We start from the raw sequence: 22,277 nt of genomic DNA on the forward strand, positions 1-22,277 counted from the left end.
CTGCAGCCAGAGAGAGACAGAGAGAGGGAGAGAAAGGAGAAAAGACCCAAGAGGACGACAAAAGCTAAAACTCGTTTCAGCGTGGCCCAAAAGCCCAGCGGCGAGGGCTTTCGTTTTGATTTCACCTGTAAATTTATGAGGCTACACTCTCACCCTGGGAAGACGCTGCTTCACTCTGTGGACACACGTTAAAACTTTGATTTTTTTGTTTTCTATTCTGTTTTATTTTGGGGGAATTTTACTATTCTGCCTTTTTTCAAGCCACCGTGAGTGTTAAAGGAGCCGTGATCTGATTAAGGGTCACAAATGAAAAAATATTTTTAAAAAGCAACAAAAAAATGTTGTAGCCTGCTGCAAGTGTTAGCTGTACATTCAAGTGTTCATTTTCCGTTCTTCTTCTGTACTTTGGGTGTTTCGTTGTGTATCACTTCACTGTGGCTTGTGGCTTCTATTGCAATAGGAAAAAAGTTATTTACATTGTATATATCTATATGAGAATACATTATATGTAACATACACTTCATAGCTATCTGAATGTCCCCCCTTCAAAATAAAAGCCCTGATTTATTCTGATTAATACAAAATACTTCCTCAACAGTAACATTGGTATTGATTTCTGTTTTGATTATGGAGTGTTTTTAATCACTGGACAGCTATTCCACTGTAAAATAAACGGCATTAAGTGGTTACATTGTACCATAACCTCTTCAAATAAAACTATAAGATATGTTTTGGAAACTGTAAGCTTTTTTCATTGCAAGTGAAGGTCCAGACAATGTTGGTCGTTTTTCTAACTTTTATTGTTTTTTGAGTTTTGAAAAAGAACCAAGAAGCAAACAAGATGTTAAATTTCATTAAGACCTAAAACGAGGATACATTCAAGAGGAAGGGGTCGTTACAAATACGTGGTTGTAAATTGAGGTACAGACAAAGCAGCAGGAGATCACACTAAACATGTTTTAAATGGGTTATATTGATGGCTTGCTGTAAAGTTCATCAGAGTTTGACAGGAAGTGAAAACTTCAGCAGTACAAAATGCACAGAGGTGAAGATGCCCACTCACACAGGATGTGGCAAGGGTTTGAAATGATTGCCGCTCGTCCAAAAGCCTTCTTCAGTTCAGATCATGGTTTGGTGGTTTTAGATTTCCAGATTTATAAGTTATTGTGGAAAAATCACAAGCTGATAGCCAGAGCAGGCCATTGCTTGGGTCCCTCAGGGGCCCCCCAGAGGTGACAGTTACCATGTTTGAACCAAGTCCGAGCCGTAACAGTGAGACAGATAAAAACACTGTCTGCCGTCTCAGAATCCCTGATGGCGCCCTAACCCTCCCAACCAACTGCTCCAAAGGCTAATCTTGTCCCACCACCGCAACAAACACTAACCACAACCACTCCCACCTGTTACTGCAGACAGACAGACAGCCTTCTTACTTGGGGCTCCATGACAACCTTGCAGCATCACTGAGAATGATACACACTAGCTGGGACTATTAAAGTCACATGAGCTGTTGAGCCACCCGAGCTGCATGCATGTAGATCTGAAACTCTACAAAAAGGACCTGAACAATTCCCCAAAAGAACAGAAGAGAAAGACAAAAAATTAAAAAAAAAAACAACGCCTATCAACGAATCCCTTCTACCCTACTGAGACTAACCAGGCTTCTGTTAAGGCATTCAGGAAGTTAAAAGACACTCAGGCCTAGTCCACACGTAGCCGGGGTTATTTAAAAACGAATATCCGCCCCTCCAAAAACTTTCATCCACACCACCACGTTTTAAAAACAAACTCTGTCCACACGTACCCGGATAAATACGTTGATAAGGACATGCCGGACCTGTAGGCGGCAGTACTTCCCCCGTTCTTAACCTCGTCCTTCGTCTGTGGTCTTCTGCAAGGAGCAGTAATTCTGCTTGCAAAAACAAACAAGCAGAAAGCACTTGGACTATTGATAAAGCGAGCGCAGTTCTGAGGGCTTCCATGATGCCGGCTAGTGTAAACACAGGTCGCACACGTGATGTCAGCATTTTTTTTGTCGTGGAAAGTGACGTTGCGGACCTTAAAACTCCGGTTTTGTCCGTCCACACGCAGACACCCAAAACGGAGGAAACGCAGATCTTCACTTTGGCCGGAGTTTTTAAAAAGATCCGTTTTCGTGTGAAAAAACTCCGTTTTCGTGTGGATGACAGGCCAAAACGTAGAAAAATATCTACGTTTTGGCAGATCCCCAGCTACGTGTGGACAGGACCTCAGTCAAGTGAAGGAGAAAAGAAAACCAAGTGAGAGAATCAATGAAACTCAGGTTTACTGTCAGGAAAAAACACGGAAACACAAGCTGAGCCGTGTTGCACCTGCAGTCATGCGCAGGATGTTTTTGTTTATGTTTATTTATTTAGCAGACGCTTTTATCCAAAGCCACTTAATTTACAACCTATAGGGCATGTTGTGATCTGTGGGGGAAACCGGAGTACCCGGAGGAAACCCACGCATGCATGGGGAGAACACACAACTCCATGCAGAAAGGCCGCAGCCGAGTTTCGAACCTGCAACCTTCATGCTATGAGGCAACAGTGCTAACCACTGCGCCACCATGCAGCCCGGATATAACCTCTGAACACAGATGGCTCAGCACGGAGCAGCCAACTCATCAGCGTTCCATCAACATCTCATAACCAGTCATGCCACTGGCATGTTGTTTAGAGGAGTTCGTCGAGTCATAAGGATAATGGAAGGGCGGGTCGGTGATTCGCCTGCACGCAGTGGCCTCAGTTGGTTTTGTTCTACAACAATTTGTGAGTCCCGGATTTCCAAACCATGATCAGAAGGGATGAAAGCCTTTTGGGATGAGGGATAAAACGTCTTCAAGCAACAAAAGAACTCCACTTTTTTGTTGGGCTCTTTAACTCTTAGAATTACAAATGCATTATTTTGTTCAAATTAATTAATGTGAATGTTTTGAAGCCTTACTTCAGACAATTATTTTCATTAAGGCGGAGAACAGGATAAAGAGTTTTACCAAATTAGAGCTGGGCTATTTATACTGTAAAATAAATCCTAGGCAATTTGCTCTCAAGACAATAATCCAAGAGATAACGTCATTAAGTGAGAAAGCTAGTAAACAAATCTTCTCATTATCCAACCCTACCGCTGTGAATTATATCTCCTACAGCAGAATACAAGATGTTATTTTTTTTCAGGTGCTAAAAACAAGAAAAAATAGAATACATTGTCACTAAAAGTTGTGTTTTCACTGCTTTTGTGAAAGCTACACAGGCTCCTACTGTCATCATACTATAGAACATATAAACAGCAACCATGTGGAAACAGCAGTGGACGTCCTTCCACCCTCCGCTTCCGCCTTTCAGCCTCAGAAATCCTCATCAGTTCATTGGGGTGCGCTTCTTCCCTTCCTTCTTTTGCTTTTTTGCATCTGCAAGAAATTAAAAACAAACAACAACCCACATTAATTAAAGAAAACTTTCAAAATGCACAAATTGAACTGTCTTCAACAAGAAGTGCTTCATTTTGTAGTCCTTCTAGTGCTGTGACCCTGCGTGCTCCTCCTGCGTTCTCCTCCTGCTGCTCTCGGTTTGGCAACTCAAACCACTTTCGCAGACAGAGAGGCGGCCATGACCAGTGTTGGGCAAGTTACTTCAAAACTGTAATGCATTATTTATTACTTGTTACCCTCATTTTAAAGTAATCCATTACATTACACTATTACTGATTTTAAAATGTAAGGCATTACACTACTTTTGCATTACTTTAAGATACTTTCACCAAAACAACTTCAGTATGAATCTGGTCATGTGACGCTCAGTGAGCTCATGACATATATGTGGAAGGTGATGTGGTGTCTGAGCTAGGATTGCTGTTAAAAACAGTCAGATATAATAACAGTGCTTTAAAATGATTGTTTATTAAATAAAACCAACAACAATCTGTACTCTCAGCACGCTGCCATCTTATATTAACTGATCAGGGAGTAAGGTGGTGGGGGCTCCAAGCCTATATTTTCCTTGGTCCCCAAATGCCTTGATACGGCCCTGGATGTGGGACTGACTTCTGGGGTGATCTGATTCTATCACATGTATAAATATTAAATGCTTATATATTATTGTTTTTCACTGTTAAACATGTGTATTGGGGATAAATCTACCTATTTTTTTCTTTTCAAGCACTTTGTTTTGTTTTCTTGATTTTATTTGAATAATTTCCTGCCCTTTCTCTCTCTAACCTTCCTGCATGCTGCATATTTTCTCCGTCTTCCAGAAAAACTGTTTCCTAGACTTCCTGCTTTCTAACTACTCAGCCAAAGGGATCTACCGAACGCAAAAACATAAAAATAAAAAGCTTAATATGCGCTGCAATTCAGCAGCAATGAATTGAAATCACCAGGGCACAGATTATGAACTCAGCTGAAAAGTACATGAAGTACCAGAGAATATGGGCTGATATAAACAATCGCAAACAAATTACTTTGTTTTGGTGGAGCGGTTTTGTGAATATAACAACGGCCACGCGCAGGACGCAGCTGGAGTATTTGAGCCATTACTGCTGCGTCCTCTCTGCTCATAGAATGCCAGCAACGCTGAGTCCATAAATGACGTCATATATGTGGATACTGGATCTTTCTTCAGGCTTCCCGCAATTTGAATTTTTAGGAAATCCACATCTTGATTCTGGGTTTAAAAATGCATTGTAATTACCACGTTACTGACAATTGTACCAAGTAAATATTACCATTTTTTTATCCCTGTAATGCCTTACATTACCACATTACAGCAAAAAGCAATGTGTTATAGTAAATAATTACTTTTGTACCACGTTACTCCCAACACTGGCCATGACAGAAGCCGTCATGGTTTTGTTTTTCTGCTTTGTGACCTTCAGCTCTAATAAACACACTGAGGATAACATACATCAGCTTAATACAGCACGAGAGCTGTCCAAAGTGCTGCACAGGAAATTACAACAAACTAAAAGCAAATAAAACAAAGATAGAAAACACTAAAAGCATAGATGCAGCCACAAAATTGTTACAGATAAAAACAATACTGACATAGAAAACTCTAAAAGCTCAGATAAGACAATAAAACAGGGAAGCTGTCCAACAAGTCACAAGGACAAACGCTCGCTGGCCCCACGATTCACAGCGCATCCATGGACTGCAAAGCAGGAGGTGATCTGCTGACCTCAACAAGCACGTGGGAACATATGGCGTGAGCAAATCAGACAGATGTGCTGGTGCTTGGTTGTGCATTGCTTTAAAAACTAAGTCAGCAGCTTAAACTGTACACGGAATGCAACAGGGACTGGAGTGAAGTGGCTACGTTGATTTGTGTTCATCTTAAACGAGCAGCTGCCTTCTGGACAACCTGCAGCCGATTTAAGACTGAGCTAGGAACGCCAGTGAAGAGCATGCTCGCATTATGTGAGTCGCTAAGTATTTGTAGGTGTTTGAAAGTGGGATTGCCACCAAGAGTGTTTTTTTATTATTATTATTTTTATGTGTATGTGATGAGAGAGGCAGCCAAGATCCCAGCAGTTCCAGAATCTGGGGCCACACACGTCCCAGCAGCCACCAATCAGTCAGCCCAGAGGACAGACCTGAGCCTAGGGAGGAAGGGGGGGCAGCCAGAGGATGCCAGGGCAGTAGCCCCCAGCCAATGGGAACCCATTTGGGGTCGCCAAGCCTGGAGCTCCCAGCCCAACACACTGTTGTCCCCATACAGGCCACCCCAGAGTGAGACTCCTAGCTCCAAGGGCCCACCCCAATGCCCCGTGAGGGTCAGCCAGTGTGGGGCGACCAAGCCAACCCGACCCCACACAGCGGAGCGAGCACCAACCCCAAACCACGCTTCTAACCTAAATGGATGGTGAGGATTGCAGTTGAAAAGGAAACCCTTGGCCGCAAAACTTGGAGGGGAAGCAGTGGAGGCATTCCCCATTCCGGGCACTGCCCCCACAGCAGCAGGAAGCCCAAGATCCCCTGTTGTTAAATCTAGTTTTCAAACATGGCCGACGTCTCAAATCTGATGCGAGTTCAGTAAAATAAGCAGACCTGATTAACGAGTTTCCAAATCCAACAGTTGGAGAGCCACTATGGATTCATCTAGCGTGGTAATTATATAGGAATATTTAAATCTGAATGAATGTTCATATAAAGAGATTATGGTGAAAGCACACCACCACACCTCACAAATCCTTTAATAACATGCAGGCAATCAGTTCAGCTGCAACAACTTTTTACTTAGTCAATGAGATTTGAACACAGCTTCAACCTCTTAAAGATTCACCGTGAGTACCACCAGGAAATCTTTTAGGAAATCTCTTCTTGTCAGTTGCCAGCTTTCCGAAGGGGAGAACATTTCGATGCACAAAGCTCTCTCATCCGTGCAAATATGGAAATTGCTACTGCTTTCTCGTTTGATTGCTTGTTGTAATTTTTTGGTACGTTTTCCATCTTTTTCTTTCCCCTTTTGTTTGGTGTCAGCACATTCTGCTCCCCGGATTCAGACACACTCTGCTCCCCCCGCTCCGTGAGAGACAGCAACTTCTTCATAGCAGGTCGGGGTGCTTTCGGCTGCATTTGTATACAATGCATGATGCTGCTTCTCTTTTTCTTCACTCTCTAATTTCCCTCTGGGATTAATAAAGTATTGATTGATTGACTGATTGATTGATTTTATGCTACTTCCTGCACCACAAAGAGGAGCCAAGTGGTCACACAGTGCCATTTTGAGTCAAACGTCAGTTACAATAATTTTAATGTTTCGTTGGGTGAGCTGGAAATTAAACATAACTGAAATGACAAACTCAGCCACATAAAACCAGGAAGTTCAAATCCCCCTTTTGTTCCCCAGTCTGTCTCTTTAGCTTCACTTCCTGTTCTTTCATTTCTTCTACAGTAACTAAGGCTTTCCAAATTGTGTTTTGAATGTAGCACATAAAATATTGGTGTCTACTGTAGCTGCTGCTCTCTGAGCTGATCATCATTGCATCATCTGTTGCCGGCAGACTAAAGCAAGGGCAGGACACATGCAAAAGGACACAATGAACACATCTTCAACTTCAAGCTGATGAAAATCTAGTTTGAGTGAATATTTGTCTTAAAAACTGTGATTGGCGTGTAATTTGTTACTTAGGAAGGGAATAATCTACAAAGGCAAAAAATGTTTAAAAAATATACCGAAAAGGTGTGGTTCACACGTTTTATCAATACATTTTCAGTAGTCACTGGTGTTCCGGCTCTTGGAGGGCGCAGACGCTTTTTTCCTCCTCTCCTCCATATCTTATCCTCAAGGCCCTTTGTCTGTGTGCTGGGTGCACGGCTGCTTCTGCATTTTTCTGGAAACTGGAAACTGAAATTCACTAAATTGGATCTCGTCAGTTGGTCTCTCAACGTGACTGATAAAAAATTATCAACGATGAGAATGGGAGAAGGGGCTCCCGGATGCCCTTCCGTGACAGACCCAGTTGGACACATCATGGACTCCTGGAAACAGTGGAACTTGATTTGTTTATCTCAGCTGTCTGTGGAGGACTCTGAAGACGTGTGGATATTCGTGGCATTGGTGTCAGGTTTCCTGCTCATTGGCCTTGGAGGCTTCCTGGCTTACCGGAAAATTAAAGAGCTGTCGAGGAATATTGGCCGGATCCCGGAGCTCAGAGATGGATTGCACCACGCTGTGAATTCACAGACTCACGTAATTGTCGAGATCAATCGTAAGCTTTGAACTTTGGCCGAGATTCATCATTGGCACAAAAGATGGATGCCATCAAGGAGAGAGTGGACAAATCAGTACGGATTGGGATAGATTAACGTCCATTATTGGGATTTTGAGAGGTTGAGGACCAACAAACTGTAAGACAGAGAGGAAATTATCTCTGTCTGGCCCCAAAACAATTTCTAATCGGAATCTGGCGCCCTTGAGCCTGCAAGGCTCCAACGAAAACTCCTCCCTCAGAAGATATGTGGAATGTACCGTCGCTATGGCAACTCAACTCTTTCTCCTTTCCCAGCCTGGGCGGGACTGCGGGAAGGCCGATGAAACGTTCCAGGGTCACTGCAACCCTCCAACCCTCAATGCTCCTCCCCCTATCCACACTGAGGTGGCATGCGCTGCTTAATGTGGCTGCAGGAACTGAAGTGGGGATAGTCCCAACCCACCACCCCACCTAGTGGACACTTATGTTGTGTTGTCTGAAGTCTGTTTCATATCTGTCTGTCTGAGGTGTTTGTTTGTTTGTTTTGTTGTCTTTTTGCGGAGCAAAGCTGCCCTCCTGCTGGAGGGTAGCTCTGAAGTGCCTTTTTTTCCCTCCACCTGAACCAATCCTCATGCAACCGTCTTATCTCTATTAAGGTAGCACGGCTCCGGGTTGCGAATGACCACAGTCACCAATTCTTGTCATGTGTCTTGCCCATGTATGTCTGATCTCTGAATTGTGTGTACTGAAACTCTAATTTCCCTCTGGGATTAATAAAGTATCTTTGATTGATTTGATTGATTGATGCCTTGCAAGCAGCACTCAGGGCAAACAAAGCCCAGAAAGGCTTGGATCAGCACCAACAAGACTGCTGCTGCAGAAAGTGGCAGAACACAGCAGGTTTTGTTTTGGAGTCTTATTTCCTTATTTGGACTGATTAATAGCAATGCAACTCTGGAGGACTTTTTCTGTGTGGTGGAGTTGCTAATGCTGACCAGCAGTCTTCCTTATCGTGAGTCAAGATGGGTGAGACCATGAATGTTAAGTGACAGTGTGATGTAGATCTGTCAGGCTTTTCTAATCCTAGAGTTTTATTTTCTATCAGAATCTATGCAGGATAAAGGTGTAGGAGACTATTTTCATGTTCAGCCTGCATGAAAACTCAGGAAGCCTCCCAATTGTTGATTGAACCCATGACCCATGTACAAAAATGAGTCAAGAGTTCCCACTAAAAGCTGAACATACAAAAAAAACTGTTTGCATGTTTTTCACCAAAAAAACAAAACAATTGAACTAAAAAAATCAAACATCTTTCTTGAAGGGGTAGAACTTGACATTGTTGAAGAATTCAAATTTCACATTAAACAACTAAAACAAACTGTCAATTTTAATGTACAAATTTTTAAACAAGTTCAACCTTTTTTGTCGCTCCATGCTGCGAAGTTATTTTTACATTCTATGATTTTGTCTCGCATGGCCACTTGCTGCTGGTGCAACACTCAAACCCATACAAACCATTTTTTAAAAAAGCCATAAAAATCCTTGATAAAAAGTCATTTAGTTTCCACCACTGCTTTATTTTAGATAAATACAGACTTCTTAATTTTAGTAACTTTGTTACCTTCAAGAATGCTTGCCTGGTTTTTAAGGTTTTACATGGACGAGCCCCGTTCCCTCTGACAGATTTTATTAAACCACGGTCTATCAGTGGAATGTCGACCAGGGCTACAGATAGAGGAGACTGTGAGGTGCCTTACAGGCACACTGCTTTTGGCAAGACCACACTATCCGTTAAGGGGACTAAATATTGGAATAGTCTACCACTCAGCATAAGAGACTCACAATCATACAGTTCCTTCAAATTCAAACTTAAACAATGGTTGAAGAAAAACCAAACCTGTATCCATCAGTAATTTGTCCTCACAATGGTGTTTTGTGTGTTTTTCTCTCTGTTTTTCCCAGTTTCCTAGTTTTAAATATAATATTTTACTTTCTTTTATTGCTTTTATCACCTGCCTAGGGACTGCAGATGTAAATTAGCACTAGTGCTGCAATCTGGCATTTTTACTGACGCAATTTATTGTTGAAGTTCATTAATATGTTGTCCCTATTAAATAAATAAAGAAATGAAATGAAATGAAAACTCAGAGTGACCAAAATAATCATTAACAAGGCTTTTTCAGCATTCCACCACTTTAACATTTGTTTCGCTGCCTTTGCAAAACAGACACATTGAGTGACATGATAACATAATGTGGGATTATGAATGCATGAATGTCTGTGATACGAAAATCAGAACATCACCTGACTGTCCTAAAAAGCAGGAGTAAAGCTCCACACAACCCAAAGGCTTTTGGATTTGCTGCTCTCTCCTGTTTGGCTGAAAGTAAAGGTGTGGACTTTGATATTTCTACATGCATTCATAATGTTTCTGCTCTGTCATTCGTTGTTCTCTTTTTCTCCTTGGGGGTTTATGTTTCACCTGGACCACAAAGCAAAGACACACAACTGTGGATCTCAGATCTCTTCCTTTGGGGCCTCTAAACGTTGTCTCCTCCAGAATCAGCAAAAGACAGCAGCGCCCCCTCTCACCAGAGCAACCTGCCTCAGTCAGGGGAAACATATCTCCTACACCCAATGGTTGCTGTTCAGAATTGCAGATTTTTCCGTGGAGATCTTTGTGTCCAGCTGAGGGTTACTTTCCCTCTTCTGTCCCAATCTCAGTCTGTCTGAAACCAAATTTTTCTGTATTTTGCAGAAGACCTCTGGTTACTCAGCTGTGGATACACACATCGTTTGTCTTACTTTTGAGGACCATTCATTGATCTCCATTCATTTTGCATTATGCCCAGTGGTAATGGCCCAAACACTCAGTGATTTCTGGGTCTACTGCTGATGATGTGTCCTAAAATTGTATAAAATTAATTTGAAGGAATGTAATGCAGTTACCATTCATCTAAACCCTAACTAGGGACCTGAGAACCATCTGTTTAGCTCAAATTGAGATTCATTAAAGGCACTTGGCCAAAATCTAACCCCCACCATAGCCTCACTCTAACCATAACCACGGGTGTTTGACAGCACTTCTTGAAAGGTTCATACACATACTTTGGAGCTCTGACCTCCTTTAAGCTCAAAACCTGAGATGGGCCACATCCCTAGCCCTAAACCTTCAACTATAACCATAACATTGGTTTATTAAAGCCTCAGCTGCAGGATCCACATTCCCAAGGGATCATAATTTGCTGGGAATTAAATAAGAAACTCCTGGGGTCATGAGCCCTTGAAACCAAAACTGGTCATCTGATAACTAGTGATGGGTACCGAATTCGGTACTTTTTAAGGTACCGACCAAATTCCATAGTACCGACTGAGCACCGATTTGCGTCATTTGAAACGGTGCCTCGTTTCGTTACCCGTCCTTCATAACGAGAACTTGCCTAGACAGCTGCGCATGCGCAAGAGCGTTACGTTGGTCGTTGCGAGCGAGTTGTAAACAGAGCAGCATGGTAGAAAGAACGCACGCTAAAGCTTGGGTCCACTTCACTAAATGTGATGGGTAACTGGGTGATGATGAAACCAGCGACAACGATCTAAGTGAGACATCCTCATCTTAATCTGCTCCGGTAGGTAAATTAAATGTTAAGATAACGCTAGCTTGATTTGTTAGCTTCCGTTGCGCTAATGGTGCATTCGCTTTCTCCTCGGAACTCCGATTTTCCGAACAGAAGAACATGAACATGCTCTAAAGTTTGGCTTCACTTTACTAAATGCGACGGGTGATTGGGTGAAGATGAAACCAGTGACAACGATCTAAGTGTGAGGCATCATCGTTTTAATCTGCTCCAGCAGCTAAATAAACTGTTTAAGATAACGTTAGCTTGATAAGTTAGCTTCCATTGCCACCATTGTTATCAGCTAATGGTGCGTTCGCTTTCTCCTCGGAAATTCTAACTTCCCAGTAGGAAAAATCAAATGAAAAAGGACGGCAAAAGGAATGAAGATACACAGTAAATTTAGTTCACAGTAAAGATGTTTGCTTCAGTTTAATTATCAGCTTATAAAACTACAAGGATGATGTTAAAATACAAACAGTTGTATGTTATTTATCGTGATATTTTTCAAATATGGTTATGTATTGAGAAAAATATATATTTTATTATAAAAGAGAATTAAAATATTAAACACTCAAAAGTATCAAAAATTGGTACCGTTAAGTAGGTACCGGGAATTAGTACCGAATCGATTCAAATGTCGAAGGTACCCATCCCTACTGGTAACGCAAACCAATAGTTTTTCCTCAGCAGACACTGCAGCGGGGTTCCCTCTTGGGTTCCAAGGAAAGGCAAAAATGTAATTTCACCCAGCTTACTGCAGGAGTGCCCATGCACTGGAGTTCTGGAGGGTTCTGTCCTTCAGAGCTCTCTTTACATAACGCCTAACCAGTTCAACCCTAACCCTGACTAAAACGTCATTTATACCATCCTTCAATATCAGATGTATAAGGACAAGACCAAAAATGTATTTCATAGGTGAAAACGCACACACACACACACACACACACACACACACACACACACACACACACACGTCTCCTCACATATCTTTTTTTTCCACCCAACACCCCCACTCCTTCACATCCTAGTAACCCCTCTGCCTCTCCTGGCATGTCTAACTGAAAATCTCACTTCATTTAAAAACCTCCCACCAGCTGCCTACCTTCATCTGGACCACTGTCATCCTCGATTTGCTTCTCCTTTGCCCTCAGCTCTCACACCTCTAAGATTGTCAGTCTGCATCCACGCACTCACTCTTCATTAGAAGCGACATCAACAGGTATAAGGTGTAGCACACGTGGCTCCATATTACATTCAACATGACTTGGAGTCACACTCATGGACCATCAAGATGGCACCTTCTTCCCATGTTCTACAACGTTATTACATTCTGCAGATATGCTTTGGTATCAGGGTCAAGAAGTTGGACTCTTTGTGCGACGTTGGTCTACTCTTGCATAAAGGGCAAGGCCTTCATAACAACGTCTACCAGAGTCATAAACATAAAAACACGAATCAGTCTCTCGATAAGTTGTGGCTTTTTTAGGCAGCTTGTGAAATGTAAATGTTCTCTGGTTGAATCGAAGGATTAATTTTGCTGGATTTCAGAACGTGTTCTCATTATTTATGCTACAAACCTGCTTCAAAATAGTCAGAATGTTTTTGTGGGAGACTAGATTAGAACCAGCCTCCATCTCCTTTTTAAAAGAGTCTTCGAGCCGTGAAGTGCGAGAACTACAAGACATTTGTGCGATACGTTGTTGACCAAATTGTGAATGAAACAAATTAATTATAGGACACTTTGCGATTTAACTCCAGAAAGGAAGTTTGCCCAATATTCCGACTATGTTGTGTTCCCTAAGCGACTTGGTCACATTTAAAAGTGTCTTTTGAGAATTTTACCTGGAAATAACTGGACTTTTGTTTCCAACACCTACCGTGCAGCCTTGATTCGTCTCCCCAGGCAGTTTCCCAGAAACTCATACCTGCAGACGTGACCACAACATTGCACACGGTGGTGACCTGTTAGGGTTGTCAGCGTTAACAACACTAACAGGGAATTGAAGGGGGGGTTAGGGCCAGAGACTCGTGTGACCCTGATGGCCTCATTAGTGCCAACGCCTGCCCCATCAGATACTCCCAACACAAGTCTCAGAAAGGAAGAAGCCTGTTGGCAGAAAGTAAAAAGTCCAGTCGTGTTCAGTCCAAACTTCAGATTTTCGTGTCCCTGATGATTGATAATCCACACCAACGCATCTCAGACGAGTCGTATTTCTCGTGATTTTGTCTCCATCGGCTCTTCAGCAGTTACAGGCCAGTTAGATACTGGTTTTGATTTCATGAGAGGTTTTTGTATTTGTTGGATAAAATGTCTTATGAATATATGAATCTTCCACGGTCTAGAGAGTCAAACCTGCAGATCAGACTAAGTTGTAGGTATTACAGATTATGGCATGAGGGGACAAATAAAAGAGGAGTTAGTCCCTGCCCCATAACTGGAGGGTTGTGTCCTTGTTCATTTCAAGATCCTGGTTCTGGTCTATAGGGCCTTACATGGACAAGCACCATCTTACATTGGTGATCTTCTCAGTCCCTACACCCCCAGCAGGTCCCTGAGGACCAGTGATCAAAGCCTACTGGTTGTGCAGCACCAGGCTAAAGACCAAAGGTGACAGATCATTTGCTGCTGTGGCCCCCAGACTCTGGAACTCTCTCCCCCTGAGCCTGAGATCAGTGGTCTCAGTGGTCTCCTTCAAAAAGCAGCTGACGACTCACCTGTTCAGGCTTTGGTGTGACCTTCATCACCACTCTCTCCTTATTCTGCTCTTATTCCACCTTTCCCAGGATCCGTTCATTTCTTCCTTTCCTATTCGTTCTCTCTTCCTTTCCTTACATTTTTTCTCTTTTCTCCTTTTAAACACATTTTTAATCATTTTGGAAATCGTTTTATACTGTAATTTATTTTTTGTTTGTTTTTGTGAAGCGCCTCGTGATCTTTAGAAGTGTTACATAAAAGATTGTTTTCTTTCTTTCTTTTGTTCTTTCTTTCTTTCGTTATTTCTTTCTTTCGTTATTTCTTTGTTTCATTATTTCTTTCTTTCGTTCTTTCTTTCTTTCTTTCTTTCTTCAGGCAAGACACTTAACCCACCTAGCCTGCTGGTCGGAGGAACCGATGACGAAAGTGTTCGGCAGCTTCTCTTCCATCAGCGCACCCCAGAGCAGCGTTGATGCTTTTTAATCACCACCAGCATGTGAATGTGTTTGTGTTGTAAAGCACCTTGGGGGGCTGTTGAACTCCAGAGGGCTCTATTTTCAAATACAGATCATTTTAGATCTGTCTATAACATCATGTTATGTTATTCTCAGCTATTTGTGAGCTACTTCGTTTTATTACACCTCTGTCAGGACTCTTTAATTTGTCGCCACACGGCTGCACCAAGCGACAGTGTCCAGTTGTTATAAAAGATGTACTTTGAATGGAAACACTAATCTAATCAGAACAAGGACAAAAATGCCAAGGAGCCTGGAGGACAAAATCATACTGATTATTAAAGTTGACAGAAGACTAAGGCTACACTTGTTACTGTTGATGGTGTTTTTATTGTACTCATATCACTTCATCACTTTTCCTCCCCCTGCTTTCATTTGTGCAAGTGTGGAGGTGTACTGTACACAAAATGAAAGTGCAAACCGTGTTCAGATAAACGTGTTTGTCTGCAGCACAGTTCCAGCTTTTATTTTTGTCTCTCAACAAAGCGATGCATTCTGTCACCCTCTCACAGCTCGGAAGACTTCTAAAAGACAACTAAGGCCTACAGGGAGTGCAGAATTATTAGGCAAGTTGTATTTTTGAGGAATAATTTTATCATTGAGCAACAACCGTGTTCTCAATGAACCCAAAAAACTCATTAATATCAAAGCTGAATGTTTTTGGAAGTAGTGTTTAGTTTGTTTTTAGTTTTAGCTATTTTAGGGGGATATCTGTGTGTGCTTATGCACACTTGATTTAGGGTGTTGATGTCATTAGACCACACCCCTTCTCATTACAGAGATGCACATCACCTAATATGCTTAGTTGTGGTAGGCTTTCGAGCCTACACAGCTTGGAGTAACCCCGGGTTTCCACAGGAGCCGTCAGCAGCACGTCTTGCTCGCGTAAGCTGCTGCTTGGCCCTTCCCACGAGACGCGAAGCAGCAGGGGAGCAGCTGTCACCGACAGAGCAGGAAGTCACACGAGTGACTTCGTCAGTAAACACAACAACAAGCAGGAGAAAATTACAACATGGTTTGTGTTTTATGTTCTGTCCGTTTGATAATTGCCAATACGGACCTGAAAAACAAAGGAGGCCACTAGCTAGGTGATAACTTCTCACGGGGACGCACAGTTAGTAACCTTTTTTAAAGTAAAGCAACCGGAAGGCAGTACGTTCTTTATTCTGAAAATCTCGGGAGCTTCTCTCCATTTCCGCGTCCGATTTCCTGTCTTTTCTTCCCCAAAAATGTCGAACTTGACCCGTTTCAGAGGCGTCTTACATAGAAAATAGAACCGACGCGTAAAGGCCGCGACATGCTGCTCCTGAGACGCGGCCGACTCGCGCTGCCGACGGCTCCGGTGGAAAAGGTTCTGTTGACCACAGCGGTTCCTATCAGCAGCTATGACGTGCTGCTGCCGTAACGTGCTGCTGACGGCTCCCGTGGAAAGCCGGGGTAAGACAACATGCATGAAGAGGATGATGTGGACAAAATACTCATTTGCCTAATAATTCTGCACTCCCTGTAAAGATTAAGAATTAAAATGAAATAGCCTTTAAATCAGCACCTCTAATCCAAAATCCAAACATTTGCCAATCCTAAAAACTGTTTTAATTTAGATCCATTTACAACCCTCTGAATGTCGGCAAGCGCCATAAATGTTTGTTGAAGAATAAAGCCACCGCAGACGTGTGGTGAAGTAACACTTTCAGTTGGAAACTTCCACGGAGCCAAACTATAAGCAGGGTTTGTCCTGAACAGAAGTAACAAACTGCAGAGCGAAGTAAAACGGCTCATAGCTTGTGCAGATTGTCTCTGAAGCGCTCGTATCAGTCTGTCGGTGTAATTACGGCCCTCAGCGGATTGCGGTCGTTTGATGAAACGACAGAAAGGTTAGGCAAACGCTTTGTGCAAACTTGTGTGTACATGTGTCATCTGCAGAGCGTTGATAAGGCAGCAGTTTGTGGCCACTGGCAACATTTCCAGACTCATAATAATTCTGTTGAGACAATAAGGCATCAACTTCGGGTCATTTACATCAGAGTTAGCAAAATTAACAAGAAGCGTCGACTCACAGGCTCTTCATGAGCTGTTTTACAGCAGATGGTGAAGACTTTTGTGTGCTAACATGATCAAATGTTCTCCACCGGGTCAATATTTTTGGTTACTTAAGTTTTCTGACACTACTCAGTTTAAGCTAACGCTCTTGCAGAGTTCAGTGGCTTTGACACGTCTGAGAAAAGCGAAAAGCCTGCAATCACAGCCTAAATGTTGGTTAGCCATCCCGGCTCGGCTTTAACACCGTCACTCACCTTCAGCTGCACACTTAAGTAGGAGGATTTCCCTCAAGCTGATGGCGAATCGAATGTGAGAGCAAATCACGGATGACATTGCCTGAGATGAAATCATTTGCAAGGGTTTGTTGGATTCAGAACAGATGCAATCAGCTGGAGATGTGCCATGAGACAAGACGAGAATCTGGTAATTATGAGAAAGTTGATAAAAGTTCATTCACTTATGCACTTTCATACGTATGATGATGCTAATTCACTCTCATCAAAACAAAATTCAGCTCTGGTCCTAACCTGCGTGTTGTCAACAGAAAGCTTTGCAGAAGAAACAAAGGCATCCGTGTGGTAAACATCCCTTCAGCTCTAATAAATACAGAAAAGTTCCTGATCTTATATTAAAATGGACTGTTTACAATGACCTGACAGAGTGAAAAAGCCCTGGAATGTTTCTTCTCGTAAATCGTAGGCTTGTTTCTGCTGGAGCCGTGCGTTTGATCCAAACCAACTTTTCTGTAGAAGCTAAAAGGAAATCTTCCCGGCTTTCAAACTAGCCCCCAAAAAGGCCTCAGTGCTACTTTTGGGATGGAGGAGGATCTGTTCCAGTAAATCTGTCGAACATTACAGGAACAAAAGCATAGGAGGGGAATTTAGTTTAGTTTATGTTTTCCTGAGTTCTTCCCCAGAATTAGATTTGTTGGATGCAAATAACTAAAACAGGAAAATCTGAATAAGTTCCATATGTCTGAACAAAGAAATCACCTGTAGTTACTGGTCTGTGCAATTAAGCAGCCACTTAATTGCCTTAACTCATTCACTGCCAGCCGTTTCCTGATCGCTACAGGCCTTCGCTGCCAGTGTTTCTCGCCATTTTTACTGTTTTTTTAAGAGTCACAGAACGGTGCGCGCTAGGAAGATGTCGACAGCAAAACAACCTAAACAAAGACTCGCCTCTTACTTCAGGAAGAATCCGCGAGTTTTGAGCTTTATCCGTTTTTTCATAATCTGTTGTTGAATTGTGATCGGCAGAAGCTTCTCCGGTTCACGCCTCACTTTTTTTTACAGCGGCGGCCCAAAACGATCTCCTAACACACAGATTTTCTGCTTCCTGATCACGTGATGTGTGACGTATGCGGCTGAAGATCAGCTTCAGAGCTGAGATGTTTGTTCTCTCAGCGCGGGGGCTCGTTCCGATGACCAAACTGTAAAACAATGCAAATGACTTTAGTGAATGAGTTAATGAGTAGGAGATTTATTTAGATGTTTACAATTGGGCTGGGCTGCATGGTGGCGCAGTGGTTAGCACTGTTGCCTCGCAGCACGAAGGTCGCAAGTTCAAAACTCGGCTGGGGCCTTTCTGCGTGGAGTTGCGTGTTCTCCCCATGCATGCGTGGGTTTCCTCCGGGTACTCCGGTTTCCTCCACAGATCACAACATGCCCTATAGGTTAAAATTGTAGGTCGCTTTGGATAAAAGCGTCTGCTAAATGAATAAACATAAACATAACAATTACAGATTCAGATCAAGTCTGAAGCTCTTCTGGTGTTTTACTGAAGGAGAGTTTTAGTTTAAAAAGAAACAGATGAGTCTGATCATACAAAGGAAGGTTTAAAGGGGGACTATTAAGAAAACTCCCCTTTTGCTATGTAGGTTTTACTGCCTCTATAAACACTCCAAACGTAAAAATAGCTCATCTATTTGTTTTCTTTTGGTTTAAGGAATCGTGTGGCTAAAACAAGCTGTTTGTGACATCCCAGCTCATTCTTGAAGGTACTGAAGTTGTCAAGGACGAACCTGCTGAGAGGGATTTTGTGGAAACAGGTTCATAGCAAATAAAGTTACATGAGATCTTGATGGAGAAAAAAACCTGTATGTTTGCACGTAATTAACAGAAAAAAAAGCAAACGAATGGGAAAACAATGTAAGGTCAATTGGTTTAAACCAGTTTGTTCAATTTCTCAGATTATTAGAGAGATACTTCATCAAGGACACTGAAAGAGAAAAAGGGTGTTTCTCAAAGTCAAGGCGCCTGGCTCAGCAAGGTGATGTCTTGAGAGGCCAGGTGCCTTGCTTACGAGGATGCTGTCCTTCCTTGGTCAAAGAAAATGGTTCAATGAATCAGACTTGCATCACGTGACCGCGGCTTCCACGGAGGTCATGTAACGTTACGTGACACGTGAGATAACTATTATATTTTATACTTATATGTTTCAATGTAAACGTATAACGAGCATTTAACTTTTTAAATAGTGTATATGTTTATTAAATTAAACATGTAAGCGAGTTACTGTCCGCTAGCCACCAAAGCTGCATCTACTAAGCAACTAACCAACAATAGCTAGCTTCTTTGGATCTAAAAAAAATAAATAAAGATTTTAAATTAGTTGACTGACATTTATACTTGAAATTAGCTCCCGAAGTAGCTGCCGGCTTCTGATCCGCCATCTTTTTGAAAATACCTCAGTGTATTCTGGGATCAGGCTAGGCTACAAGACACCTCCCATGTACCCTTGCTCAGCTAGCTAAACGGCTAATGAACGAAGAACACACGCCTCGGTAGAACATGAACATTGGAACACGTCTTGGCGGTTCTTGATGAGTATCTCCTAGGCAACCGGGGCAGGACCAAGACATCTTATGTAGCTTATCATGTAAACATTGTATGAAAATGTAGGAGACCCCAGGAAGACTAGCATCTGCATTTAGGCAGAAGCTTATGAGGATCTCAATAAACGAAAACATCAAGACAAGGTTCCTTGGCATTGAGAAACACCTCAAATCTACTACATGGTGTAGTCAGAATATTTTGATAGAGGTGGCCAGCAACTTTCTAGGGGTGGCCATTGCCACCCACTGGCCACCAATTGGGGGTGCCATTGGGTGTACACGAGAGAGAGAGAGAGAGATGACCCCGAACCCTAAATGACCTCAGGGGTGATGAGTGTTGAAACACAACAATCTCAATGATTGAGGAAAACCAGTCAAACTTCGAGCATCTTTAAGAGGAACATAACCTCATAATTTGGAGGCAACAGGATCAGTTGGAACTGTTTTCACATTTCCTGATGATATTTTAATGCAACTTTTTACTTAACCTTTTTTCTTATCTGAGGTCCTTTTCACTGATAGATGATGAATATTTTTGTCTGGGCTGTGTGGCAATGTGGTTGGAAGCACTGTTGCCTTGTAGCAAGAAGGTCAGAAGGTCAAATCCCAGCTGCAGCTTTTCTCCATGGAGAGCATGTTTTTCCCCTCTATACATGGGTTTCGTCCAGGTGTTCCACTTTCCTCCCAACGGTGAAAAAAACCGATCCCTGCCTCTTGGAGGGGCCACTATCCTTCATGTTTTAGTTGTGTTTCTGCTCCAACACACCTGATTTTAACCAGCAGGTGATTAACAGACTTCTGCAGAACCTTGTGATCTGCTGAAGAGGTGATTCAACTATAGAGTCAGATACACTGGAGCACAGAAATAACTAAAGCATGCTGGACAGTGGGCTTCTAGGACCAGGATTGTAGCCTAGAAATCTAGACAGACAGGAGGCGAAGCAAAATGATTTTGCTCTGCGTTTCGATTTAGTCACACTCCATTAGGGTTCCCATGAAGAAACCGGAAGACATAGCACAGAAATTTCATCCTAGCCCGAAAACCTACAGGGAGCCAGTGTAATGAAGCCAGCACAGGAGTAATGTGTGCTGATTTCCTCATCCCTGTCTGGAATATGGCTGCCAAATTCTGGACCAATTGTAGATGTCTCAGTGCTGCCTGACACAATACAGGAGGTATTTGCATCTCCATTGACAGTCTGTGGTAGACTGACCCGTAGACTTACATCCATAGTGTTGAGTACGTCACATTATTCATTGTCCAATGGCATGTGGAGACAGTTTGAAAGACAACCCTAGATTTTGTCCCATGACTTTGCTCTGTTTATGGGTCATGGCCGGACTCTATTTTCACATATATAGGATGCCTTGCCAGGCTACCAGGATTGGGCACTCCTTGTCCCTTGGTGTGAGTGTGTGACTGGTTGTTTGTCTCCGCGATGGACTGGAAACTCGTCCAAGGTGTACCACATCTCTCACCCGCTGACTGCTGGAGTTAGACACTACTACCCTGCTGAGGATGAAGAGTTTTAGAAGATGAAGGAGTGATTTTTTTTCTGTTATTTTCTGTATGATGAGTGTGTTTTTCTTGAAACTTGATGATTGCTCCTATGTGATAAATTCTTACTCATGAGACTGTTTGGTCTGAGCACAAAGTCATTTCTGCTCCAGAATGATGTGGTGACTGTTTGTACTGCCTGCTCACATTCAGCCAATGGCAGCAGAGTTGATTAGACACACCTCCTCAGTGCAGATGAAGAAAACAAAATCAGTGCAGGAGGTTCCGCAGGTACAGTCAGACACCAAGCAATGTCCAAGTCACATTTGATTAAGTATATTATTTAAAAGTGTATCAATGCTGAGCAGTACACCTCAATTATCTTTTCAGACCCTGGTGCCACGGTTTTGCAGACACTGTGATTCATCAGCATGGCTTCAGCGAGTCCATGAGGCTGCAGATGAGCTCAAAGTGTGCAGCGAGGGGTTTGGGTTTATCAAACCACGATTTATTCTTCTCACCTTGCAGCTTGGTCTTTAGGATTTTCCCACATGGCTTGGTTGCCGTGACGGTGGCGGCGCAGGTCGCGTCCATCAGTGCTCGCTTCAGAACCCCCGTCCTGTTCTTCTTGCCTGTCGCCAGATCACACTCCCCCCAGGCCTGGAAGTCATACTTGCACTCCCCTAAAGAAAAATTAAAGAAAAGCAGAATTCAGATGGCTTGGTTTAGTGAAGCACTGAAAAAGGACAGAACTGACAGAAAAGCTTGTAAAACGACACAAGGCTGATTCTATATTTGTTTTAACTGCAGTGACTGACTGTAAGGAGCGCTCTGAGCTAAGGGATTTGTGAGTCATAGACCTTTAATGGCTCTTTGATGAGCAATTGGCTGATACCTCCATGTAGCGACTTCATAAGAAGCTTATCTCTGCAACAAAGGATGTTTTTCCCTGTAGAAACAGATGGCACCTTACAGTTTTGATCTGATGTTCCTTACATGACGACATGCGCCAACTGATGAATGCAATTGGGAAAACTAGTTTCTCCATCTTGAAAAAGGCAGATCCAATCTTCAGCTGCTGATCAGTAAAATGAAAGCACATATTCTTGTTGCACATCCACACAGTCAAAAGGGATGCAGAAGCTGGTGCACGCTATAGACGTGACTTTAGAGAGCATGTGTGTTTGCGTATTTTCTCCTTTATTTTCTGGCGTCAGTCCAGCTGTGCTCCCTCGAGGCTGTGACACTCATTCGTCAGCTCCCTCTCACATAAAAGCTCGTGTCACCGCTGCCAAGATCCCAGAGTGCTCATCAGAGGCGAGGAGGAGAGGTGAGGACACCGAGGGAAGGAGAGCGCAGAGAGGGA

General features: G+C 42.7%; 1 protein-coding gene across 1 annotated transcript in view; it reads right to left on the reverse strand.

Moving 5' to 3' along the window:
• Nucleotides 1-3,157: 3,157 nt before the first annotated feature.
• ptn (pleiotrophin) overlaps nucleotides 3,158-22,277 on the reverse strand; it is a 79,706-nt gene continuing 60,586 nt past the window's right edge. Inside the window, exons 4-5 of the mRNA XM_015960915.3 lie at nucleotides 21,433-21,594; nucleotides 3,158-3,430 (exon numbers count right to left, since the gene is read on the reverse strand). Of these exons, the coding sequence (XP_015816401.2) occupies nucleotides 3,381-3,430; nucleotides 21,433-21,594 (212 nt within the window). The 3' untranslated portion in view covers nucleotides 3,158-3,380. The remainder of the gene's footprint in view (nucleotides 3,431-21,432; nucleotides 21,595-22,277) is intronic.

Source organism: Nothobranchius furzeri, chromosome 1, assembly GCF_043380555.1.
Source record: "Nothobranchius furzeri strain GRZ-AD chromosome 1, NfurGRZ-RIMD1, whole genome shotgun sequence".
Taxonomy (NCBI): Eukaryota; Metazoa; Chordata; class Actinopteri; order Cyprinodontiformes; family Nothobranchiidae; genus Nothobranchius; species Nothobranchius furzeri.